This window comes from Bufo bufo, chromosome 2 (genome assembly GCF_905171765.1).
Source record: "Bufo bufo chromosome 2, aBufBuf1.1, whole genome shotgun sequence".
Classification (NCBI taxonomy): Eukaryota; Metazoa; Chordata; class Amphibia; order Anura; family Bufonidae; genus Bufo; species Bufo bufo.
The window spans coordinates 372,812,144-372,834,980 of NC_053390.1; the positions used below are offsets into that span (position 1 = coordinate 372,812,144).

Below are 22,837 nucleotides of genomic sequence, written 5' to 3' on the forward strand. Positions count from 1 at the left end.
CATTTGCCCATGTTTGTCCACCTGTTGCATAGGAAATTTCTTTTTCACTGTTGCTGCAGTTGTGCCTCTGTGCCATGCTGTTGCTGCACCCAAAGTTTCCTTGCTTTTGACTTATTTGTTCATGTTTGCACACCTATTGCAAAATTTAGACTTTGATGTACCGTGATGATTTATACACTTTATTATGTTATATTGTGATTTTATAGCTGAGGCAGTAAAAACTAGATAAAGAACATGCTGGGACAGTTGCAGGTGTGAGATGAATCAGAGTAGAAGTGCTGGTTCATCCAAGAAAAGGCCATACATACACAAATCAGTTAGGCCTCTTTCACACGAGCGTGTCCGGATTAGGTCCTGATGCGTTTCGGTGCATTGCGGCAAACCCGCGCGAGTAGGTACGCAATTGCAGTACAATAGGGCTGGAGGGGTTAATAAAATAGAAAATAATTTAACTCACCTTAATCCACTTGTTCGCGCAGCCGGCATCTCTTCTGTCTTCATCTGTGAGGAAAAGGACCTTTGATGATGTCACTACGCTCATCACATGGTCATTCACATGATCCATCACCATGGTGATGGATCATGTGATGAGCGTAGTGACATCATCAAAGGTCTTTTTCCTCACAGATGAAGACAGAAGAGATGCTGGCTGCGCGAACAAGTGGATTAAGGTGAGTTAAATTATTTATTTATTTTTTTAACCCCTCCAGCGCTAGTTTACTATGCATTCTGTATTCAGAATGCTATTATTTTCCCTTATAACCATGTTATAAGGGAAAATAATAATGATCGGCTCCCCATCCCGATCGTCACCTAGCAACCGTGCGTGAAAAACGCACCGCATCCGCACTTGCTTGTGGATGCTTGCGATTTTCACTCAACCCCATTCATTTCTATGGGGCCTGCGTTACGTGAAAAACGCACAAAGAGGAGCATACTGCGATTTTCACGCAACGCACAAGTGATGCGTGAAAAATCACCGCTCATGTGCACAGCCCCATAGAAATGAATGGGTCCGGATTCAGTGCGGGTGCAATGCGTTCACCTCACGCATTGCACCGGCGCGGAAATCTTGCCCGTGTGAAAGGGGCCTTACTATTTCTTAAGGGTGTCATGGATCTAAATTTGTAAGTTGGTTTTTTTATTTTGACTTTTTTTTTTTAAGATCTGACTACATTGACCTTTCAGAAATTTCAGGGTGTACTATATGTGTGATATTTAGGGTTCCCAATGTAAACAGACAAGAGCTATTTTATGATCATACAGTGGCCTTATTAGGATTTCTTTGTCCCATCATGATGTTGTGAACCAACAGTGCCTCCTTACAAGCATTGGCCGCTTAATTGTAATGCTACATCAAAACCTACATTATTCCCAATGTTTCTAGTGACCTCTTGTATTTCCATTCAAGAATGCACACCTCTTACGCTAATAGAATGTAATACAAAACTCCACCCCCTCTTTTATGTTCAATGTAACCCACATGCCTGTGGCGTGTTTTCGCCAAGTACTGGCCCAGGCTTCTTCAATGACCTCACCAACATCCTCTGCGCTGTGTAATTAGTAAAGAATGTGATAATGTAATACCTGGCTTAGTAGCTTAACCCCTTAAAGGCCGGGCCTATTTTCATTTTTACATTTTTTTTATTTTTCCTACCCACGTTCCAACAGCCATAACCTTTTTATTTTTACATTCACATAGCTATGTGAGGGCTTATTTTTTGAGTGACAAGATGCTTTTTTTAATGCCACCATTTAATTTATCATGTCTTGAAAAAGGAGAAAAAATTATTTGTGTGGCAAAACTGAAAAAAATAAATAAATAAATTCCACCAAGGTTTTGGGGGTTTTGACATCTCAGCGTTCACTATACACTAAAAATGACCTGGAGTTCTTATTCTGTGGCTCAATATGAATGCAACGATACTAAACTTGAACAGTGTTTTTTTTGTTTTACTACTTTAAAAAAAAATAAAACCTTCAGAAAAATCTAAATTTTCTTTGCTATATTTTTACAGCCATAACATTTTTAGATTTCGGTTTACAGAGCTGTGAGGGCTTGTTTTTTTTGCGTAACGAACTGTAGTTTTTATTGATACATTTTTTGTAGTATGTACAATGTTTTGATCACTGTTATTCAATTTTTGGGGGAGGAAAAGATGGCAAAAAAAAAAATGGCAAATCGCGTACTTTTATTTTTTTTCCGTTACGACATTCACCACACAGGAATTTTTTTTAAAATATTTTAGTAGTTCAGACATTTTCGGATTCGGCAATACCCAATATGTTTTTTTTATTGTTTATATATTTTTATATGTAAAATTGGGAAAGGGGGTGATTTAAACTTTTAATATATTGGTGTTTTTTATTTTTAACTTTTTTTAACCACCTCCCGTCTGCCCGTTGACTATAAACATTCGGGAGGTGGATCTCTATCTCTGAATGGACGTTTCTGAATGTCCATTCAGAGATGGCAGCTGCACGTTAATCGTGCAGCTGCCGAGCGGGGGGACCGCTGTGATTGACAGCAGGGCACCCCAGAGAGAAGGCAGGGACAGTTCCCAGGTGTCCCTGCCTTCTAGATCGCTGTATACACATGCGCTTCCTGTCCCAGCCCGGTGGTCATGTGACCGTCGGGGCTGAGAGAGTGCAGGAGCTTTCAGGTCTTCCATAGTGCTCGATCTGCCCTGCACTGAGGCTGTACAGCGCTGTATTATGCTGTACAGCCTCTCTGGGGGGTGTATTTCCCCTGTAACTGGGGCTACTATGTCAGCCCTAGTTACAGGTGAAATCAATAGTGAAAAAAAGTGAAGTTAAATATCCCCCAGAGGTGTTGTATGACCTTATGGGGGACGCAAAGTGTAAAATAAAAAAATAAAGTGTTTTATAAAAAGAAAATTCCCCCAAGTAAGTAATTCAAATAATAGGTTAAAAATAGAAAAAAATAAATAGACATATTCGGTATTGCCGCGTCCGTGACGGTTGGCTGTATAAATATATCACATGATCCACCCAGTCCGATAAACACCATAAAAAAAAAAAACTGTGTAAAAAAAAAAAATGATTTTGTCACCTTACATCACAAAAAGTGCAACACCAAGGCATATGTCCCACAAAATTCTACGAATAAAACAGTCACCTCATCCCGCAAAAAATGAGACCCTACATCGCTCAAAAAATGTAAAAAAACTATAGCTCTCAAACTATGGAGACACTAAAACATAATTTTTTTAGTTTTACTAAAAATGCTATTATTGTGTAAAACTTAAATAAATAAGAAAAAGTATACATATTAGGTATTGCCACGTCCGTAACGATCTGCTCTATAAAAATGTGTCACATGACCTAACCCCTCAGGTGGACGTTGTAAAAATAAATAAATAAAACTGTGCTAAAATAACAAATTTTTTGGTCAACTTGCCCCATAAAGTGTAATAATGAATGATCAAAAAATCATATGTATCCAAAAATGGTACCAATAAAAACGTCAACTCTTCCTGCAAAAAACGAGCCACTGGGGATTGGCAAAAAAAACTAAAAATATGGAGTTCAGAAATTGGAGACACAAAAACATATATTTTTTCAAAAATGCTTTATTATGAAACAGAAACAAACAAAGAAAGTAGACATATTTGATATCATCGCGTCCGTAACAACCTGCTCTATAAAAAATAGCACATGATCTACCCTGTAAGATGAATGTTGTAAAAAATAAAAACAGTGCCGTAACAGCCATTTTTTAGTTGTCTTGCCTCACAAAAAACATAATATAGAGCAATTAAAAATCATATGTACCCCAAAATAGTACTAATAAAACTGGCACCTTATCCCCTAGTTTCCAAAAACAGGTTACTTTTGGGGAGTTTTTACTGTAAGGCTTCAAATGGGACATGGCATGTAAAAACCAGTCCAGAAAAATCTTGCTCCCAAAAACCATATGGCGCTCCTTTTCTTCTGTGCCCTGCCATGTGCCCTTACATCAGTTTATGACCACATGTGGGGTGTTTCTGTAAACCGCAGAATCAGGATAATAAATATTAAGTTTTGTTTGGCTGTTAACCCTGGATGTGTTAAAGAAAAAAATGGATTCAAATGGAAAATCTGTCAAAAAAGTGAAATTTAGAAATTTCATCTCCATTTCCTTTAATTCTTGTGGAACATCTAAAGGGTTAATAAAGTTTGTAAAATCAGTTTTACGTAACTTGAGGGGTGTAGTTTCTACAATGGGGTCATTTATTGGGGTTTCCACTATGTAAGCCCCGCAAAGTGACTTCAGAACTGAACTGGTCCTTATAAAAGTTGACTTCAAAAATTCTAAACCTTCTAACATCTTAAAAAAATAAAATTACATTACCAAAATGATGCCCACATAAAGAAGACATATGGGGAATGTTAATTAATGAATATTTTATGAGGCATCACTATCTGTCTTAAAAGCAGGGAGATTCAAATTTAGAAAACAGTGAATTTTTTCAAATTTTCGTTAACTTTTGTATTCTTTTATAAATAAAGGTGAAATATATCGACTCAAATTTTCCACTGTCATTAAGTACAATGTGTCTCCAGAAAACCTTCTCTGATTGGCTTGGATAAGTGAAAGCATTCCAAAGTTGTTAAATAACTCTTAGACCCGTAAGGGGCCTAGTACATGGGATCTTTTGACCGCCCTCTCCTATTCACCGTAATAGATCTCCATTAGGGTGAATAGAATTTTTACTCCCTCCATTCTGAGTTAGGGTACTTTCACATTAGCGGCAGGGGACTCCGGCAGGCTCTTTCGGCGGTTGAACAGCCTGTTGGATCCGTCCTGCTGCTAGTTCCCCTTTTCCCCCTGGACTGCCGCTTCTTCCCCATTGACTATAATGGGGGCGGGGGCAGAGTTCCGGCGGCGGCACGGCAGCTCACGGCGAGAGGCAGCCAGACTAAAAGTACTGCATGCAGATGTGCCAGATGTTCCTGTTGCCTCATGGCAAATGTTGTCCAGAGCCGATTACGTTACTATGTTTGAAGTGTACAGTGCTGGTTGCAATAATGTGCAAACCTGGTAGGTATTGTATTTCAAACTAAGGGCTGTATTACACCAACAGATTATCTGACAGATTTCTGATCAACCATTATTCAGATGGCCTATTAGACACACAGATCTTTTGTTATACACACCAACATCTGGTCTGGTTGGACAGATATTGTTCAGATAATCAGTTGGTGTAATACAGTCCTAAGCCTTCATGTTGCTTAGATCCGGACATACATTAGGCATATAGCTTTGAAAGTACAACTGTAGCAAATTCTAACATATACTGCACCACCTCTTGACCCGCTACTCACTTTATCAGTGGCCTAACTAACTTATCCAATGTGCTGCACACAGTACTGACCACCATACACTTGTTTGGGAGTATTAAACTGTGATATATCTACTTATGTCTGCTCCATTGAAGGGAAAGGAGTGTTTCATGCACAAGCAGGTTTTGCTTTTCATCATATAGTTAACTACACAATCCATACTCGTGTGTAGCACAAAGGAGGAGACCGTCCATACATGACCTTGGTGACAATACAGCAATAGGGCACAAATGTATGTTTTGTGTTAAACATTTAACATTAAATGTTAATCATCCTACCATATGTGTGGCTTGGACTATGAGAGATCCAGTTTTTTTTTGTGATTATATTTAAAAAATAATATATTATAGTGTCTAATGTTAGTATATAGTGCCTTTGCTCATTAGAACTGAAGACAACCTCCAGGATGATTTTCCAGAATATGAGGGGAACGCTGGACCATCCCGAACCAGTAGAAGGGAATCTTCGCCCAAGGGATGAGACATAGACTAGAATATTCCCAGCACAGGAGCTACGCAAGTTCCCTCTGAGGTACCCACAACTGCTCCTGAAAGACCAATTTGCCAAGCAGGCTCCTCCAGGCGTAACAGTCAAACCAATATGCCAGCCCATGTTGATCAAAGGGTCCTTGATTATTTAAGCCACACCACTCCATAGGATGATATTGTTTGCTTTCTTAAAAGTCTGGCCACTCAAATCCGGGAGCTACCAGCTCATCTTCAAAACTCTATTTGTGGGGCATTTCATATAGTCCTAGATGTACATATCCCCCCCAATAATCTTGAGGAGGTGTTTAAAGCCTTGAAGCAATGGTGTTTATTTGGGCATATTTCCCAACAGCCTATTCCACCAAATGCTCCACCTGTGCATCAACTCCCTCTACTATAGGCCAATGTCCGAGATGTACCTCACAATCCTTATGAAGCCAATGTTCCTTACCATGGCTTTCATTACTGGCCTCAGGATCCGTATGCTCCCCCTACACAGACCCCGCCACTCTGGGCCAAATGTTAATCCTCCAGTGTCAGCCCCAACCCAGAGCCAAAGCAGTCAACACTCAATCAGCACTGCTCATCATGCCACTGGTGGTGGAAGTGGCTCGGAGTAGTTATATGAGTAAAATCCATAATTATGTTGTTTTTGTGGTCCATTGTTCCAGGACCTTCAAGTGCATATTTTACAGCACTGCTTCTGTTTCTTTGCATTGAACAAACAACTGAGCATGTATTCTCTTTTGTTGGTATTGTTAACTATGACCATTGCACCATGTGAGGTCCAAATTTAGGTACAAAGCACTTTAAGCATACTCACTCTTCCAAATCATCCTTCCACATGTCCTGGCTATGGCCATTAAGACAGTTGGTAATATTTGTGGGTAAGTGAATATGCATTATGTTTTCAAAGGTGAAGGAAGCTTTTCACACACTTGGAAATGATATATGGGAGGTTGCATCAACTGTTTCATTCTCTGCAGTTTTGCCTGTGCATAACCTTCAGCATAACAGGAAGATGCGCATTAAGGAATTCAATGTATGGCTTGGTGAATGGTGTCTGAACCAAGGGTTTGGCTTTGTGTCTCATGTTAGCTCTCGTTGGAATGGAAAAGAACTGTACAAGAAAGATGGTTTGTATCTTTCTCTCAAGGGAACGAATGTCCTCAGTGAACAGTTCAAAGTATTTGCTAAGGAGCATTTAAACTAGGAAAGGGGGGCAAAAGAGTGATAATACAGCAGTCCGACTGCCCCCCTGGAACAATGCCAGAAGATGCCAGTAGCACATAGGTTAAGAAATGTCTTACAAATGCTCGCAGTTTAGGGAATAAGATCAATGAACTTGAGTCTATAATGGCATATGAGAATATAGATTAGTGGCTGTTACTGAGACATGGTTCAATGGGAGTAATGACTGGGATAAAACAATACCCAGGGTTCTCTCTATATAGGAAAGAAAGAGAAGGCAAGAAAGGGGGAGGGGTGGCCCTGTATGTGAAAGATAGCATAAAATCTAATTTAATACAAGTTAGCAAGACCAATTTAGAGTCAGTTTGGGTTACCTTGCAGCTTGATAATAATAAGGTAACTCGTGTAGGTGTGATATATAGAGAGAAAAAAAGACAATGCAACAGCACCCTGCAAATCAGATAAAGTACAATAATGCCATAGTCACAAAAATTATAGTGCTAATGCTACGCTTATTTATAAGTGAGATGCTTGGCAAATGCTTTTGTACAAAACCATCTGAGCCCATCTTCCGGACGTCAAGGCGATCTCTGTATGACAGGTCCTAACACTAATACTACCTGTTATGCGCCAATAAAGTTCAGGAAGTGTTGGATCCACATGCATGCTGGGTCAATTCTGCTTTTACCATTTTTGGTGCCATAATGGTATAATATATAGACCACCTAGCCAGTCAAAGAATTAGATGATCTACTAGTTGAGGGAGGAAATAGCTAAAATGACATTTAAAGGGAAAGTTATCATTATGGGAGACTTTAATCTTCCTGATGTAAACTGGAAAACCAAGATAGCTAGTTCTGCCAGGAGTTCAGATATTCTAAATTCCCTACTGGGATTATCTCTACAGCAAGTAGTTGAGGAGCCAACCCGGAAGGAGGCCATTTTAGATTTAGTATTTACAAATGGGAATTTGGTATCTGATATTACTGTAGGGGAAAGCTTGGGATCTAGTGATCACCAGTCAGTGTGGTTTACTATAAGTACAGTGACTGAGTCACACCACACAAAAACAAAAGTTTTAGATTTTAGAAAAACTGACTTTTCTAAAATTAGATTAGTGTATACGAGTCCCCTATCAGATTGGAACAGTTTCAATGGAGGTCCAGGAGAAATGGTACTACTTAAAAGTGGCACTATTGAAGGCAACAGATAATTGCATTAGGCTAGTCAATAAAAAGCAAAAAAAGGAAGAGACCACTGTGGTACTCAGCAGAAGTGGCCAAAATCATTAAAAACAAAAAGATAGCATTTAGTAATGACAGGATGACAGGCAAATTTATAAGATTAGGCAGAGAGAGGCCAAATAAGTTATAAGAGCTTCTAAAGCACAGGCAGAAGAGAAATTAGCTCAGTCAGGGAAAAAAGGCGATAAGACATTCTTCAGATACATAAATGAAAAAAGGAAACTAAAACAAGGAATTACCAAATTAAAAACAAAAGAAGGAAGGTATATGGAAGAAGATAAAGAACTAGCTGACTGCCTCAATGAATACTTCTTTTTTTGTCAACTTTGTTTTTATTAATCATAAAGACAGGTTTACATCCATGGCTTACACAATAGGCATTACAGTGACCCAACAAGGGACGTATGACAGACATGGATGAATTACATGAATCAGAAAATAATTCAAAACTAGTATTACATCATACTAGGGATTACAATTTCCTGATGTATAGCTGTGATCTCTAACCTTGTCAAAAATCTGCCATTAAATGAGATTGGTGGAAGTCAGAGAAGGTAAAAAATAAACCATAAAGAATATAAGAAAATAAAGACTATAAAGAGTACAAAAAAAGAAGGAGCAGAGAGAAAGGAAGAAACAAAAAGAAAGAAGAGAGAAAGAGAGGAGGGGGACGGGGAAAAGGAAGGGGGGGGGAATACTGCCTCCATGAACGGCAACCCAAGACAAGCAAATCAGTCAGGAAGTAGGTTACCCTGTGAATCCTTACAATAAGGTGAAGATAGCCAAGGACTCCATATTCGAAGAAATTTGTGGTGAGCACGACATGACCTGCTGGACATCTCTTCGAATCTGCAAATTTGATGCACCTTTCCACACCATTCTTTGACGGTGGGCGGGTCTACACTCAGCCATTTCAAGGGTATCAAGGACTTCGCTGCTGCAAGAAGATAGGTTACTAAAGATGTAGAGGATTGATGTATGTCCTTCGACGAGCAACCAAGAAGAACCACTGCCGGGGTCAACTCAAGGCTCGTCCCTACAACTACCTTGATTATATTTTCCAGTTCAGACCAAATGGACGGATAACTGAACAACTCACCAGATATGAGTATGTGAGCCTAACTTGCACATTGCATCGCCAACATCGATTAGTAGGGGCTAATCCGTGTAAGTTCAGAAACTCCGGAGTCTTGTACCAGCGAGTCAGTACTTTATATGAGACTCTTGGAGACGTATACACCTTGAGTGACCATGGGAGTGCTGAAGAATCTGTTTAATTTCCGACTCAGTGAGAGAAATACCCAGTTCCTTTTCCCAAGAGGCCACAAACCCAGGGTCACTCAAGTGTTTCACACTCCTTACAATGGTTATCCACTTAGACAACTTGTTCAGTCTAACTGCTGGTGTCAGTAACTCTCTTTCAAAGTCGGTGGGAGCCCTAAAGGGGTAATTAGCCTTCAAGAAAACTGCACAACAACTATTAAAATGTGAAATGTGCAAAAACGTAAGCTTAAAGTTCGGTATAAATGTCTGGAGGTCTGAACGGCTGGGAACCCCTCCACTCGGAATAGATTGGTAACGGAGATATGAGCCAGCTGATCCCACATAGGCTGGAAAGTCAAAGATTCCTTTCCAATGACTACAGGAATCAGACTAGAAGGCAACCATGGTGAGATTCCAGGCGCCAGCTCAGTTGACATCAATGACCACACGTTTGAGGCTCCTTTGTAAAGCAAATTGCTATCTGATGAGTTATACATTATACGCTTCTTGTGAGAGGAGAGCCACATATCCTTTAGTAGATCACCCCTATATGCCTCCCTCGACCATCTAGAAATACAATCCGAGGCAGAGAAGGTAGTCAGATTGAACCATCTCCTCAGTTGGATTGCTGAATAAATTGTGCTAACATCTGGCAGACCTAATCCACCTTTGTTTACAGGTCTGGTGAGGAGAACATGTGCCAGTCTCGGACGCTTCTGTTTCCATAAGTAACGAGAGAAAAGCGATTTCAATTTTGTAAAGAAGAATTGTGGTAGTGCGATTGGGAGCATCTGTAATTTGTAAAGGACCTTCGGAAGTACATATGTCTTGATGACATTCTTCCTGCCTATCCACGATATCAGAGGAATATCATAATCTATCAGGATTTTTTGAATCTCATCTAGGAGTGGACGGAAGTTCGCATCATAAATTTTGGTTATGGATGAAGGGATATTCACTCCCAGGTACTTAAGAGAGGTTTGGGCCCAAGAAAAAGATGATTCCTTTCTAAGCTGCAAGATTCTATGTTTTGCTAAGGAGATATTCAATAACTCGGATTTTGTAGTATTCACTTTAAAGTTTGAGACCTCCCCAAAGCAATCAAATAGTTTGTTTAGGCATGGCAGCCCTCTCTCAGGGTTGGATAACAGAAACAGTAGATCATCCGCAAAAGCTAGCATTTTCAACTCTCCCTCTGGCGTAGCAACGCCACTTATATGCGGTTCCTGTCTCACTTTCTGAAGTAAGGTTTCCATCACTAAAACAAAAAGAGTGGGGGAGAGAGGGCAACCCTGCCTGGTACCGTTTGTTATATCAAAGGGGCTAGACAAATGGTCGTTGACCAAAAGAGAGGCCGACGGGCAGGAATACAATGAAAAGATTGCATCAATAACAGCAATGGGGAAGCCAAACTTCACAAGAGTAGAGCGCATGAAGTGCCAGTTAACTCTATCAAAGGCCTTCTCGGCATCTACCCCGAGAAGGACCAATGACTTGCTCTTCACGTGTGCCTGATGTATTGCTGTAAGCAGTTTAATCGTGTTGGTCCTCCCCTCCCTCCCCGGTACAAAGCCCGATTGCTCCTCACCTATCAGATGAGGCAGGAGTTTCTTTATCCTTAAGGACAAGAGCTTGGCCCATATTTTCAAGTCCAGATTCAAAAGAGAGATGGGTCTATAACTTCCACACTCTGTTGGGTCTTTCCCCTCCTTGGCTATGAGAGTAATGTGAGCCTCCTGGGACTGCTTCGGTAGAGGATCACCTCTAAATAACGCGGAGCAGTGGTCAACGAGATGGGGCAAAAGCACCTCCTGGAATTTCTTATAGTAAAGCAGGGGAAGACCATCTGGACCCGGGCTCTTCCCCGGGGGAAAGGAGGCGAGGACCTCAGATACTTCCTGTTGTGTGATGGGGGCCGTTAGTGTGTTGATCATGGCCTGATCTAATTGCGGTAAAGAAATATCCCTTAGAAAACTGTCAATCAAAGCCTGCCTCTGTGTCGAGTTAGACATAACGTCCGTCCTATCTAAATTATATAGAGCCGAATAAAACGCCTGGAACGCCTCGGCCATCTCAGGTAAAGATGATGTGATTGTCCCCGCAGGATTTCTGATCCCGTGAATGTGCTGTTTAGCTTTTTCTTTTTTGAGCAATGTGGACATGAGCTTCCCTCCCTTGTTACCATGAGCATACAGCTTATGTCTGAAGTGTAAATAAGCTTTGGCCGATTTGTTTTGTAAGTAAGTGAGGAGTTTTTCCCTTAACACTCGAAGTTTCCCCTGTGTGGCCAGCGAGCTAGAGCTTTTGTGTTCTTTTTCTAAAATAGTGATCTGGCTCAACATCTCATCAATAACCCTTTGCCTATCTTTCTTGATCTTGGACCCCCACGAAATGAAGAGACCCCTAACAAACGCTTTGTGCGATTCCCAGACTATCGGAAATTTGGGGCCAGAGTGTTTGTTCTGTTCAAAGAAGACTGAAAGTTGAGATTGTATATCTGAGTGTGCTTCCACATTTTCTAATATCTGCTCATTGAGCCGCCATCTCCACGTCGTGTGAGAGCCATTCGTGAGGGTTAGTGACAAGTGAACTGGCGCATGGTCTGATATTGTAATGATCGATATACCTGTATCTGTCACTCTCGGCAAAAGGGAGGCCTGGACCAAGAGATAATCCAACCTCTGATGCGAGTTGTGTACCTGGGAAAAGTATGAGTAGTCCCGAGCAGAGGGGTTCTGCAGCCGCCAGACATCTGTAAGGAAAAGTTCAGACAATTTAGACCTCAACTTTGCTAAAGCACGTCTAGAGACACTCGACCTAGAAGTCGAGGAATCAAGTGAGGGATCTAGTGTAACATTCAGATCTCCTCCTAGAATAATCGGACCGTCAGCGAACAACTTAAGTCTATCTAAGGCATCCAAGAGCCAAGGCACTTGAGCATGATTAGGTGCATAAATATTAGCCAAGGTAAACTTGGTAGTATATACCTGGGCCCTTAGATACAATATTCTCCCTTCTAGGTCCGTGTATTGTTGCAGTATCTTAATAGGAATAGATTTGTGTACAGCTATGGAAACTCCCTTGGAAGCTGAAGAAGTGTGGCATGAGTGGTACCAGTTAGCAAATTGTTTGGAAGGCAGATTCGGGATTTTATGTTTCTTAAAATGGGTCTCTTGTAAAAAGAGAATGGAGGCACGTAGTTTCTTGAGCATGTCCAGCACGTGATGCCGCTTATTCGGGGTATTCAGGCCCCGCACATTAAAGGATGCGCACCTGATATCGCACATATTACAGAGGCACAAATGTCACGTGGGAGAAGGGTAGGGAGGAGGAAAGAAAATAAGGTAAAAAGTAAGGTGAAAAATAAGAGAAAAAGAAAGAAAGAAAAGAAAAAGAAAAAGAGAGTAAGAGAAAAAGAGAAAAAAGAGCAGAAAAAACAAGTAGAAATGTGTTTCTGAGTAAGAGTAAACTTCAAAGCCTTGAAGCCTAATATAGGGTGAGCTAATAACTCAGGTGTGGGGATGAGAGAAAATGTTCAAAATGTGAACAAGTCTTGACCTGTGGTGTACAAGCATATAACGTTATACATAACATATACAAACGATCGCCAGATATGTCATACCTAGCCCTATCAACATTAACATCTTTGACCCAAGGAGGGGGGGGGAGGGGGAAGGACAGGGGAAGGATGGAGGGGGGGGGGGGGGGGGGGGGGGGGGGAGAGGGGAGAGAGGGTGAGGAGAACAGTGGAGCCAGAATATTTGAGACTAACCTACTAGCAGATATGGACTAGTGAAACAGCGCTTCGCCACAGATTCCAAAGTCACCTCAAATATAATTCTGTACATTAATAAATCAACCTATTACATGTCAACATAACCGGTAATGAGACATTAAGGTTCACTGTGATTGAGCTGTATTTGCTATTCCCCAGGCAATTCAATATCTCATCATGGCCGCTCATAGGAGGCGGGGAGAGTGAGAACACAAGACGGATAACTGGCATTCTTACTGTTCTATAGTGCGCACGATGTTTCACCTCCTCCATCTAGCGCTCAGTAGTGATGAAGAAGATGAAACAGCATAATCCACAACCACAGTGCGTTCAATTCAATTGAGGTGGTTTACCTAAACACAATAAAAGACAGTAACTTAAAAGCAGCAATCAGCTTACCACGCGCTTCATGTGGTGAAGAAACCATTGAGCCACCTAACTCTGATCTATATTGACAGACAGAAGAGATGGGGTAGGGGAGGTTGATGGGGATAGGGAGAGAGAGAGGGGGAAACAATAAGGATCAAAGGATCAAAGTAGACATTCTTGCAAGGTGCAGACTGACTGGAAAGGAAGAACCTTATCAATAAGGAGAGGAGACGCTCCTCAACAGGTAATCCATAGCGGTGAAGAACAAAACAGCCTCAATGAATACTTCTGTTCAGTTTTTACAAAGGAAAATTAAGGAAAAGGACCTCAGTTAAGAAGGAAGACTGCAGCTTCTAGACACGCCCCATCTCCTCTTGATAGACAGGGCCAGCGAGCGCTTTCCATCTCCTGCTGGCCCTGTCCGTAACGTTCCTCAATCGGCGCAGGCGTACTGAGTGAAGGACGCGCGCTTGCCAGCTCCTTTCTCAGTGCGCCTGCGCCGATTACGTCACACTACACCCGGAAGAGAAGATTGCCGATTATCGCTGATGCCGGCAGTCTTCTCTTCCGGGTGTAGTGTGACGTAATCGGCGCAGGCGCACTGAGGAAGGAGCTGGCAAGCGCGCATCCTTCACTCAGTACGCCTGCGCTGATCGAGAAACGTTACGGCGCAGGCGCGGGAATTCAGCAGCAGACGGGGCCAGCGGGAGGAGGAGATCGCTCGCTGGTCCTGTCTATCAAGAGGAGGTGGGGCATGTCTAGAAGCGGCAGATGCGGCGGCTACCAGCAAGTACACGCCCAACTTGCTGGTAGTGAAGAAATTTGCATATCATAAAAGTATGATTTTTACAAGAAATAAGCCACAGACAAAGGTAGGACATGTATGATTGCACTCAGCTGACATTAGCAAATAGCTAATGTCGGCTAATGAAAACTGCACAATGGGGGGGTGACAGAAGCCCTTTAACCAATCACTGGCAACAGGAGTCGTCCCAGAAGATTGGAAATTAGCAAATGTTGTGCCCATTCACAAGAAAGGTAGTAGGGAGGAATCGGGCAACTATAGACCAGTAAGCCTGACACAGGGGCGTAACTAGAAGTGACTGGGCCCCACAGCAAATATTTGTAAGGGCTCCCCCCAGCGCGCTTCGCACCTCCCTCCTCCTGTGTAAACCCCACTCCTTTGGCACAGTGTAGCGGTATACTGTATATTGTGGGGCACAGTGTAGCGGTATACTGTATATTGTGGGGCACAGTGGATGCTATATGTGTATAACATAAACATATTTCACATGAAAACTTACAGTTACTTGACCCTTGGGGATCTCAGACACCACTTCAACACTTTGGCCGGGGGCTCAGCGGAGCTGATGTTGTGTTTTATCCTAATGAAAAAGATTTCATAATAAGGATTTGGAGAATGGGTAGAGGGATAGCAGAGCAGGGAGAGGATGGTGCTGCTACTAGGGGGTCATACCATATGGGAGTAATAAAGCCCACCATAATGCCCCCCCAGTAGAAATAATTTTCCTTATAATGTGACAGTGCAAAAAATACCCCCTTGTAATGCCCCCAGTTGAGCTAATGTCCCCATAGTGCCCCCATAATGTGCCAGTATAAAATACCCCTAAATAGTGCCCCTAGTAAATGCCCCCATAGTGCTCCTCTCCCCTTACTCCTAGTGCCCCACATAATGTACCAGTATAAAATGCCCCAGTAGATGCCCTCAGTGTACCCCATAATTTGCAAGTATAAAATACACCTTCTTAGTGCCCCCCGTAGATGACCCCATAGTACTCCTCTCCCCTTTTCCCCATAGTACGCACCATAATGTGTCCCAGTATAAAATTCTACTGTACAGAGCCCTTCTTTGTGGCATCAGTAAATGCCCCTATAGTGCCCCTAATAATGTTCCAGTAATAAGTGCCCCCAATAATGTGCCAGTAATAAGAGCCCCCCTAATCATGTGCCAGTAATAAAAGCACCCTCCCATCATGTGCCAGTAATAAAAGCACTCCCCCATCATGTGCCAGTAACAAGAGCCCCCCCATGTGCTAGTAACGAACCCATCATGTGCCAGTAATAAAAGCACTCCCCCATCATGTGCCAGTAATAAGAGCCCCCCATCATGTGCCAGTAATAACAGCCCACCCAATGTGCCAGTAATAACAGCCTCCCCAAAGTGCCAGTAATAACAGCCCCCCCAATGTGCCAGTAATAACAGCCCCCCCAATGTGCCAGTAATAACAGCCCCCTCCAATGTGCCAGTAATAACAGCCCCCTCCAATGTGCCAGTAATAACAGCCCCCTCCAATGTGCCAGTAATAACAGCCCCCTCCAATGTGCCAGTAATAACAGCCCCCCCCCCCAATGTGCCAGTAACAGTATTGTATATACTGTATATATATATATATAAAAAAAAACACTTATACTTACCTCCATGTCAGCGATGCGATGCAGGCCTCTTCTGGCCTGTGTCCCGCGCTGTACGGCTCAGGCGGCGCGATGACGTCATCGCGCTGCCTGCGCCGGCCTCTGATAGGCTGCAGGCACTAGGCCGGCAGCCTATCAGAGGAAGGGAAAGGGACACACCTCTCCCTCCCCTGCCGCAGCACAGCCATCTGTATCGCTGTCCTGAGGACGGCGATACAGATGACTATGGAGATGAGCGCTCATCTCCCTGTGCCCCGCCGCCGCTCCCCACTTCTGAGCAGGGCCGCACCGCCAGCCCGGGGGGGGGGGGGGATTGCCTCGTTGCCCCCCCCCCCCTGGATCCGCCAGTGCAACCAGTCCAGTGTTGAATCGAATACCCTTAAGGACAATCACAGTACATTAGGAAGTGCCTTGTATTAATTTTCACTGCATGATAAATGAGACACCTTTACAAGACAAGAATTGTTGACAATAGTTTTAAGCTCAAAAGTAATTATGGACTGTCCAAAGGTAAGATAATACATTTTAGAGCAGAGAAGGCTGAAAAGGTACAAACTCAGCCTTCTCTTTAAACAGATGACCAGTGCATTGGTCTGGAGTCCAACCCCCGCTGCTCAGATATTGATTACCTAACCCAAGGATAGATCATCAACTGTGTATTGCCCAAAAAGCCTCAAAGTCCGGCAATATCTTCAAATCTTTAATCTAAAAATAAAGTAGTAAAGGCCCAAATGATCCTTGACCTGCGAGCCAATATGATGTAGATGGGGAAGCTACTTAATGTTCTGAACAATAGAATATGAAGTAGCAAACATTTCCCGGGCACTGTATATAAATGTGCTGGAGTGTTAAAGCAGATGATTACTACAGTACGTGTGACTGCCTTTTCAATCTATTATAAATTATCGCCCTGTAATATACATAGGATAGTGCAAAAGTGAGTAGCTTAACATCAATTTACAGCTACCAACTATATAGTTAAACTAAGAAAATGAACAACTACACCAAAGTAACACACACACTAGCAGCAACATAACACCCTAGATATTTAAACACATAGTAAGCCAATATAACATTCTCTCCTAAAAACTTAAGTCACAAGGAGGCGCTCCTCAGGCGAAATGCAATGCCGAAAACAGGTGTCTGAATAGGTAAGATGAGGACGTAGTTGCTCCAGGAGATTATCAAAAGACCTTATGGATGGTGAGCAGAATGATGTTGGCGGAGGTCAGCCATGCAGCGTATTGAAATTGCCTTTGGTGTCCCTCTGGGCAACAATTGGATGAACCTACATCCTCCGACATTGATGCATTTTATCCTGAAGCATAAAACGGCGTTTGCCAAAACGCAGAGAAATAAGCCAGGCAATCAAAACCTGTCCAAGCAATGCCGAGCACAGGGGACCAGCAGACATTGCACTGGAGTCCAACCAAGAGCCACGTTCTGGTTGCTAAAAGCAGTAAAAAAAAGGCATCTGATTAAACACCAGGGCTGGTTTTTATACTAGTAACATAGTACATAAGGCCGAAAAAAGACATTTGTCCATCCAGTTCGGCCTGTTATCCTGCAAGTTGATCCAGAGGAAGGCAAAAAAAAACCTGTGAGGTAGAAGCCAATTTTCCTCACTTTAGGGGAATAAAAAATTCCTTCCCGACTCCAATCAGGCAATCAGAATAACTCCCTGGATCAACGACCCCTCTCTAGTAGCTACAGCCTGTAATATTATTACACTCCAGAAATACATCCAGGCCCCTCTTGAATTCCTTTATTGTACTCACCATGACCACCTCCTCAGGCAGAGAGTTCCATAGTCTCACTGCTCTTACCGTAAAGAATCCTTTTCTATGTTTGTGTACAAACCTTCTTTCCTCCAGACGCAGAGGATGTCCCCTCGTCACAGTCACAGTCCTGGGGATAAATAGATAATGGGATAGATCTCTGTACTGACCCCTGATATATTTATACATAGTAATTAGATCTCCCCTCAGTCGTCTTTTTTCTAACGTGAATAACCCTAATTTTGATCTTTCAGGGTACTGTAGTTGCCCCATTCCAGTTATTACTTTAGTTGCCCTCCTCTGGACCCTCTCCAGCTCTGCTATGTCTGCCTTGTTCACTGGAGCCCTCATACGGCTATGTGAATGGAAAAATAACAATGTTATGGCTTTAGAAAAATGAAAACGCAAAAAAGGATAAAAAAAAACAAAAAAACATTAAAGGTTTGATTTATATCCATGTGAACCTATATAATGGGAAAACACAAACATAGTAAAATGACTGCAGAAACAATTCACTATATGTAGGATAGAGCTCAAACTAAAATAACAAAACTTTATTTATATTCACGTTAAAATCTGAATGAATGGCTATCTGCCTGTAATCACGCACAACAGTGAACCACACTCTGTGCTTCAACTCTTTAGCACACCTATTTCTCATTAAGTGTGGGTTGATACTAGCAGTGTCTGTGGCGTCTGTGGTTCAGACTGATGTGAGGGTAGGGATATTATGGCACACTTATATGTAGTGTGTAACACTGATCCGCTGAGCTGACCTAGTGCTCACTTAGATCATTAGCAATATACACTCACCTAAAGAATTATTAGGAACACCTGTTCTATTTCTCATTAATGCAATTATCTAGTCAACCAATCACATGGCAGTTGCTTCAATGCATTTAGGGGGGTGGTCCGGGTCAAGACAATCTCCTGAACTCCAAACTGAATGTCAGAATGGGAAAGAAAGGTGATTTAAGCAATTTTGAGCGTGGCATGGTTGTTGGTGCCAGACGGGCCGGTCTGAGTATTTCACAATCTGCTCAGTTACTGGGATTTTCACGCACAACCATTTCTAGGGTTTACAAAGAATGGTGTGAAAAGGGAAAAACATCCAGTATGCGGCAGTCCTGTGGGCAAAAATGCCTTGTGGATGCTAGAGGTCAGAGGAGAATGGGCCGACTGATTCAAGCTGATAGAAGAGCAATGTTGACTGAAATAACCACTCGTTACAACCGAGGTATGCGGCAAAGCATTTGTGAAGCCACAACACGCACAACCTTGAGGCGGATGGGCTACAACAGCAGAACCGGGTACCACTCATCTCCACTACAAATAGGAAAAAGAGGCTACAATTTGCACGAGCTCACCAAAATTGGACTGTTGAAGACTGGAAAAATGTTGCCTGGTCTGATGAGTCTCGATTTCTGTTGAGACATTCAAATGGTAGAGTCCGAATTTGGCGTAAACAGAATGAGAACATGTATCCATCATGCCTTGTTACCACTGTGCAGGCTGGTGGTGGTGGTGTAATGGTGTGGGGGATGTTTTCTGGGCACACTTTAGGCCCCTTAGTGCCAATTGGGCATCGTTTAAATTCCACGGGCTACCTGAGCATTGTTTCTGACCATGTCCATCCCTTCATGACCACCATGTAGCCATCCTCTGATGGCTACTTCCAGCAGGATAATGCACCATGTCACAAAGCTCGAATCATTTCAAAGTGGTTTCTTGAACATGACAATGAGTTCACTGTACTAAAATGGCCCCCACAGTCACCAGATCTCAACCCAATAGAGCATCTTTGGGATGTGGTGGAACAGGAGCTTTGTGCCCTGGATGTGCATCCCTAAAATCTCCATCAACTGCAAGATGCTATCCTATCAATATGGGCCAACATTTCTAAAGAATGCTATCAGCACCTTGTTGAATCAATGCCACGTAGAATTAAGGCAGTTCTGAAGGCAAAAGGGGGTCCAACACCGTATTAGTATGGTGTTCCTAATAATTCTTTAGGTGAGTGTAGAATTGCAAGACAGTGTTCCCCTCTGTGTCTACCACACTGATAAAGTCTTGCAATTATGATCCACTGAGCTGAAGTAGCACTCAGCTAGACAATAGTAACATGGGTTAACTAAACACGGTGTTGTGCGTGCAGAAAGTAGTTTAGTTATTTTATCTTAGTTTGAGCTCTATCCTACATATAGTGAATTGTTTAGAATCCTTATAGACTGAACTGTTTGGGAGCCTTTTCAGTTAATCGACTGCAGAAACAATCAGAACCTTACATTTAGAGCCGAGTCTCTGTTTGGGTACTTTCACACTATAGCGTTATTCTTTTCCAGCATAGAGTTCCGTCCTAGGGGCTCAATACCGGAAAAAAAATGATCAGTTTTATCCTAATGCATTCTGAATGGAGAGCAATCCTTTCAGGATGCATCAGGATGTCTTCAGTTCAGTCTTTTTGCCTTTTCAGGACGGAGATATTACCGCAGCATGCTGCGGTTTTATCTCCGTCCAAAATTCCGGAACACTTGCCGGAATGCCGGTTCCGGAATTTTTCCTATTAAAATGCGTCCCGCCCCGGCAAAACGAATCTGTTTTTGCGGTCTGCGCATGCTCAGACCGCAAAAAATGTGAAAAAAATAAATGCCAGATCCGTTTTTCCAGATGACACCGTAGAGACGGAGCCGGCATTTCAATGCATTTATCAGACGAATCTGGATCCTGATCCGTCTGACAAATGCCATTAGTTTGCATACGTTTTGACGGATCCGGCAGGCAGTTCCGGCGACGGAATGATACTTTGTAAAACTAAAATAACTAAAAAAAGACATATTAGGTATCGCCGCGTCCGTAGAAATCTTCTCTATAAAAATACCCCATGTCCTAACCCCTCAGATGAACACGGTCAAAAAAATAAAATAAAAACGATTTTTTTGTCACCTTACATCACTAAAAGTGTAATGGCAAGCGATCAAAAAGTCATATGTCCCCCAAAATAGTGCCAATAAAACCGTCCTCTCATCCCGCAAAAATGAGCCCCTAGCTAACAAAAAAACTAAAAAACTGACTCTTAGACTATGGAGATACTAAAATGTTTTTTTTATTTTAAAAAAAAAAGGATAATATAATGTAAAACCTAAATAAATTTAAAAGAAGTAGATATATTAGGTATCGCCACGTTCGTAAGAATCTGCTCTATAAAAATACCCTAAGGCCTAACCTCTCAGATGAACACAGTCAAAAAAATTAAATAAAAACGGTGCCAAAACAGCTATTTTTTGGCAAATTTTCAATTTGAATCAATTGTTTTCAGTAACAAAGCAAGGGTTAACAACAGCCAAACAAAACTTAATATTTATTACCCCGATTCTGCAGTCTACAGAAACACCCCATATGTGGTCGTAAACTTCTGTATGACCAAACGGTAGGGCGCAGAAGGAAAGGAACGCCATATGGTTTCTGGAAGCCAGATTTTGATGGCCTTTTTTTTGGCACCATGTCCCATTTGAAGAACCCCTGATGCACCCCTAGAGTAGAAACTCCATAAAATTGACCCTATCTAAGAAACTACACCCCTCAAAGTATTCTAAACTGACTTTTACAAACTTTATTAACCCTTTAGGTGTTTCTCAACAGTTTATGGCAAATGGAGATGACATTTCAGAATTTCTATTTTTGGTAACCTTGCCTTACAAAAATGTAATATAGAGCAACCAAAAATCATATGTACCCTAAAAATAGTCCCAAGAAAACTGCCACCTTATCCTGTAGTTTCCAAAATGGGGTCACTTTTATGGAGTTTCTACTCTAGGGGTGCATTAGGGGGGCTTCAAGTAGGACATGGTGTAAATAAACCAGTCCAGCAAAATCTGCCTTCCAAAAACCACACGGCGCTTCTTTCCCTCTACGCCCTGCCGTGTGCCCGTACAGTAGTTTACGACCACATATGGGGTGTTTCTGCAAACTATAGAATCAGGGCAATAAATATTGAGTTTTCTTTGGCTGTTAACCCTTGCTTTGTTACTGGAAAAAATGGATTCAAATGGAAAATTTGCCCCAAAAAAAATAAATCGAAATTCTGAAATTTTTATCTTCATTTGCCATTAACTCTTGTGGAACACCTAAAGGGTTAACGACGTTTGTAAAATCAGTTTTGAATACCTTGAGGGGTGTAGTTTTTAGAATGGGCTCATTTTTGGGTGGTTTCTGTAACGGCACGCACCGCGGGCATAAAAGGGGGTAAAAGCCGTTTAAGGCCTCTTTCACACTTGCGTTGTCCGGATCCGGCGTGTACTCCACTTGCCGGAATTACACTCCGGATCCGGAAAAACGCAAGTGTACTGAAAGCATTTGAAGACGGAACCGTCTTCCAAATGCGTTCAGTGTTACTATGGCACCCAGGACGCTATTAAAGTCCTGGTTGCCATAGTAGGAGCGGGGAGCGGGGGAGCGGTATACTTACAGTCCGTGCGGCTCCCTGGGCGCTCCAGAATGACGTCAGAGCGCCCCATGCGCATGGATGACGTGATCCATGTGATCACATGATCCATGCGCTTGGGGCGCCCTGACGTCACTCTGGAGCGCCCGGGGAGCCGCACGGAAGGTAAGTACGCTGCTCCCCCGCTCCCCGCTACACTTTACCATGGCTGCCAGGACTTTAGCGTCCCGGCAGCCATGGTAACCACTCTGAAAAAGCTAAATGTCGGCTCCGGCAATGCGCCGAAACGACGTTTAGCTTAAGGCCGGATCCGGATCAATGCCTTTCAATGGGCATTAATTCCGGATCCGGCCTTGCGGCAAGTGTTCCGGATTTTTGGCCGGAGCAAAAAGCGCAGCATGCTGCGGTATTTTCTCCGGCCAAAAAACGTTCCGTTCCGGAACTGAAGACATCCTGATGCATCCTGAATGGATTTCTCTCCATTCAGAATGCATTAGGATAATCCTGAT

The 22,837-nt window shown here is 42.5% G+C and overlaps 1 protein-coding gene across 1 annotated transcript in view; it reads left to right on the forward strand.

Moving 5' to 3' along the window:
• The first annotated feature begins 214 nt into the window (after positions 1 to 214).
• SNAPC3 (small nuclear RNA activating complex polypeptide 3) overlaps positions 215 to 22,837 on the forward strand; it is a 148,563-nt gene continuing 125,940 nt past the window's right edge. The window contains exons 1-2 of the mRNA XM_040417170.1: positions 215 to 317; positions 1,093 to 1,127. Coding sequence (XP_040273104.1) covers positions 1,114 to 1,127 — 14 coding nt within the window. The 5' untranslated portion in view covers positions 215 to 317; positions 1,093 to 1,113. The remainder of the gene's footprint in view (positions 318 to 1,092; positions 1,128 to 22,837) is intronic.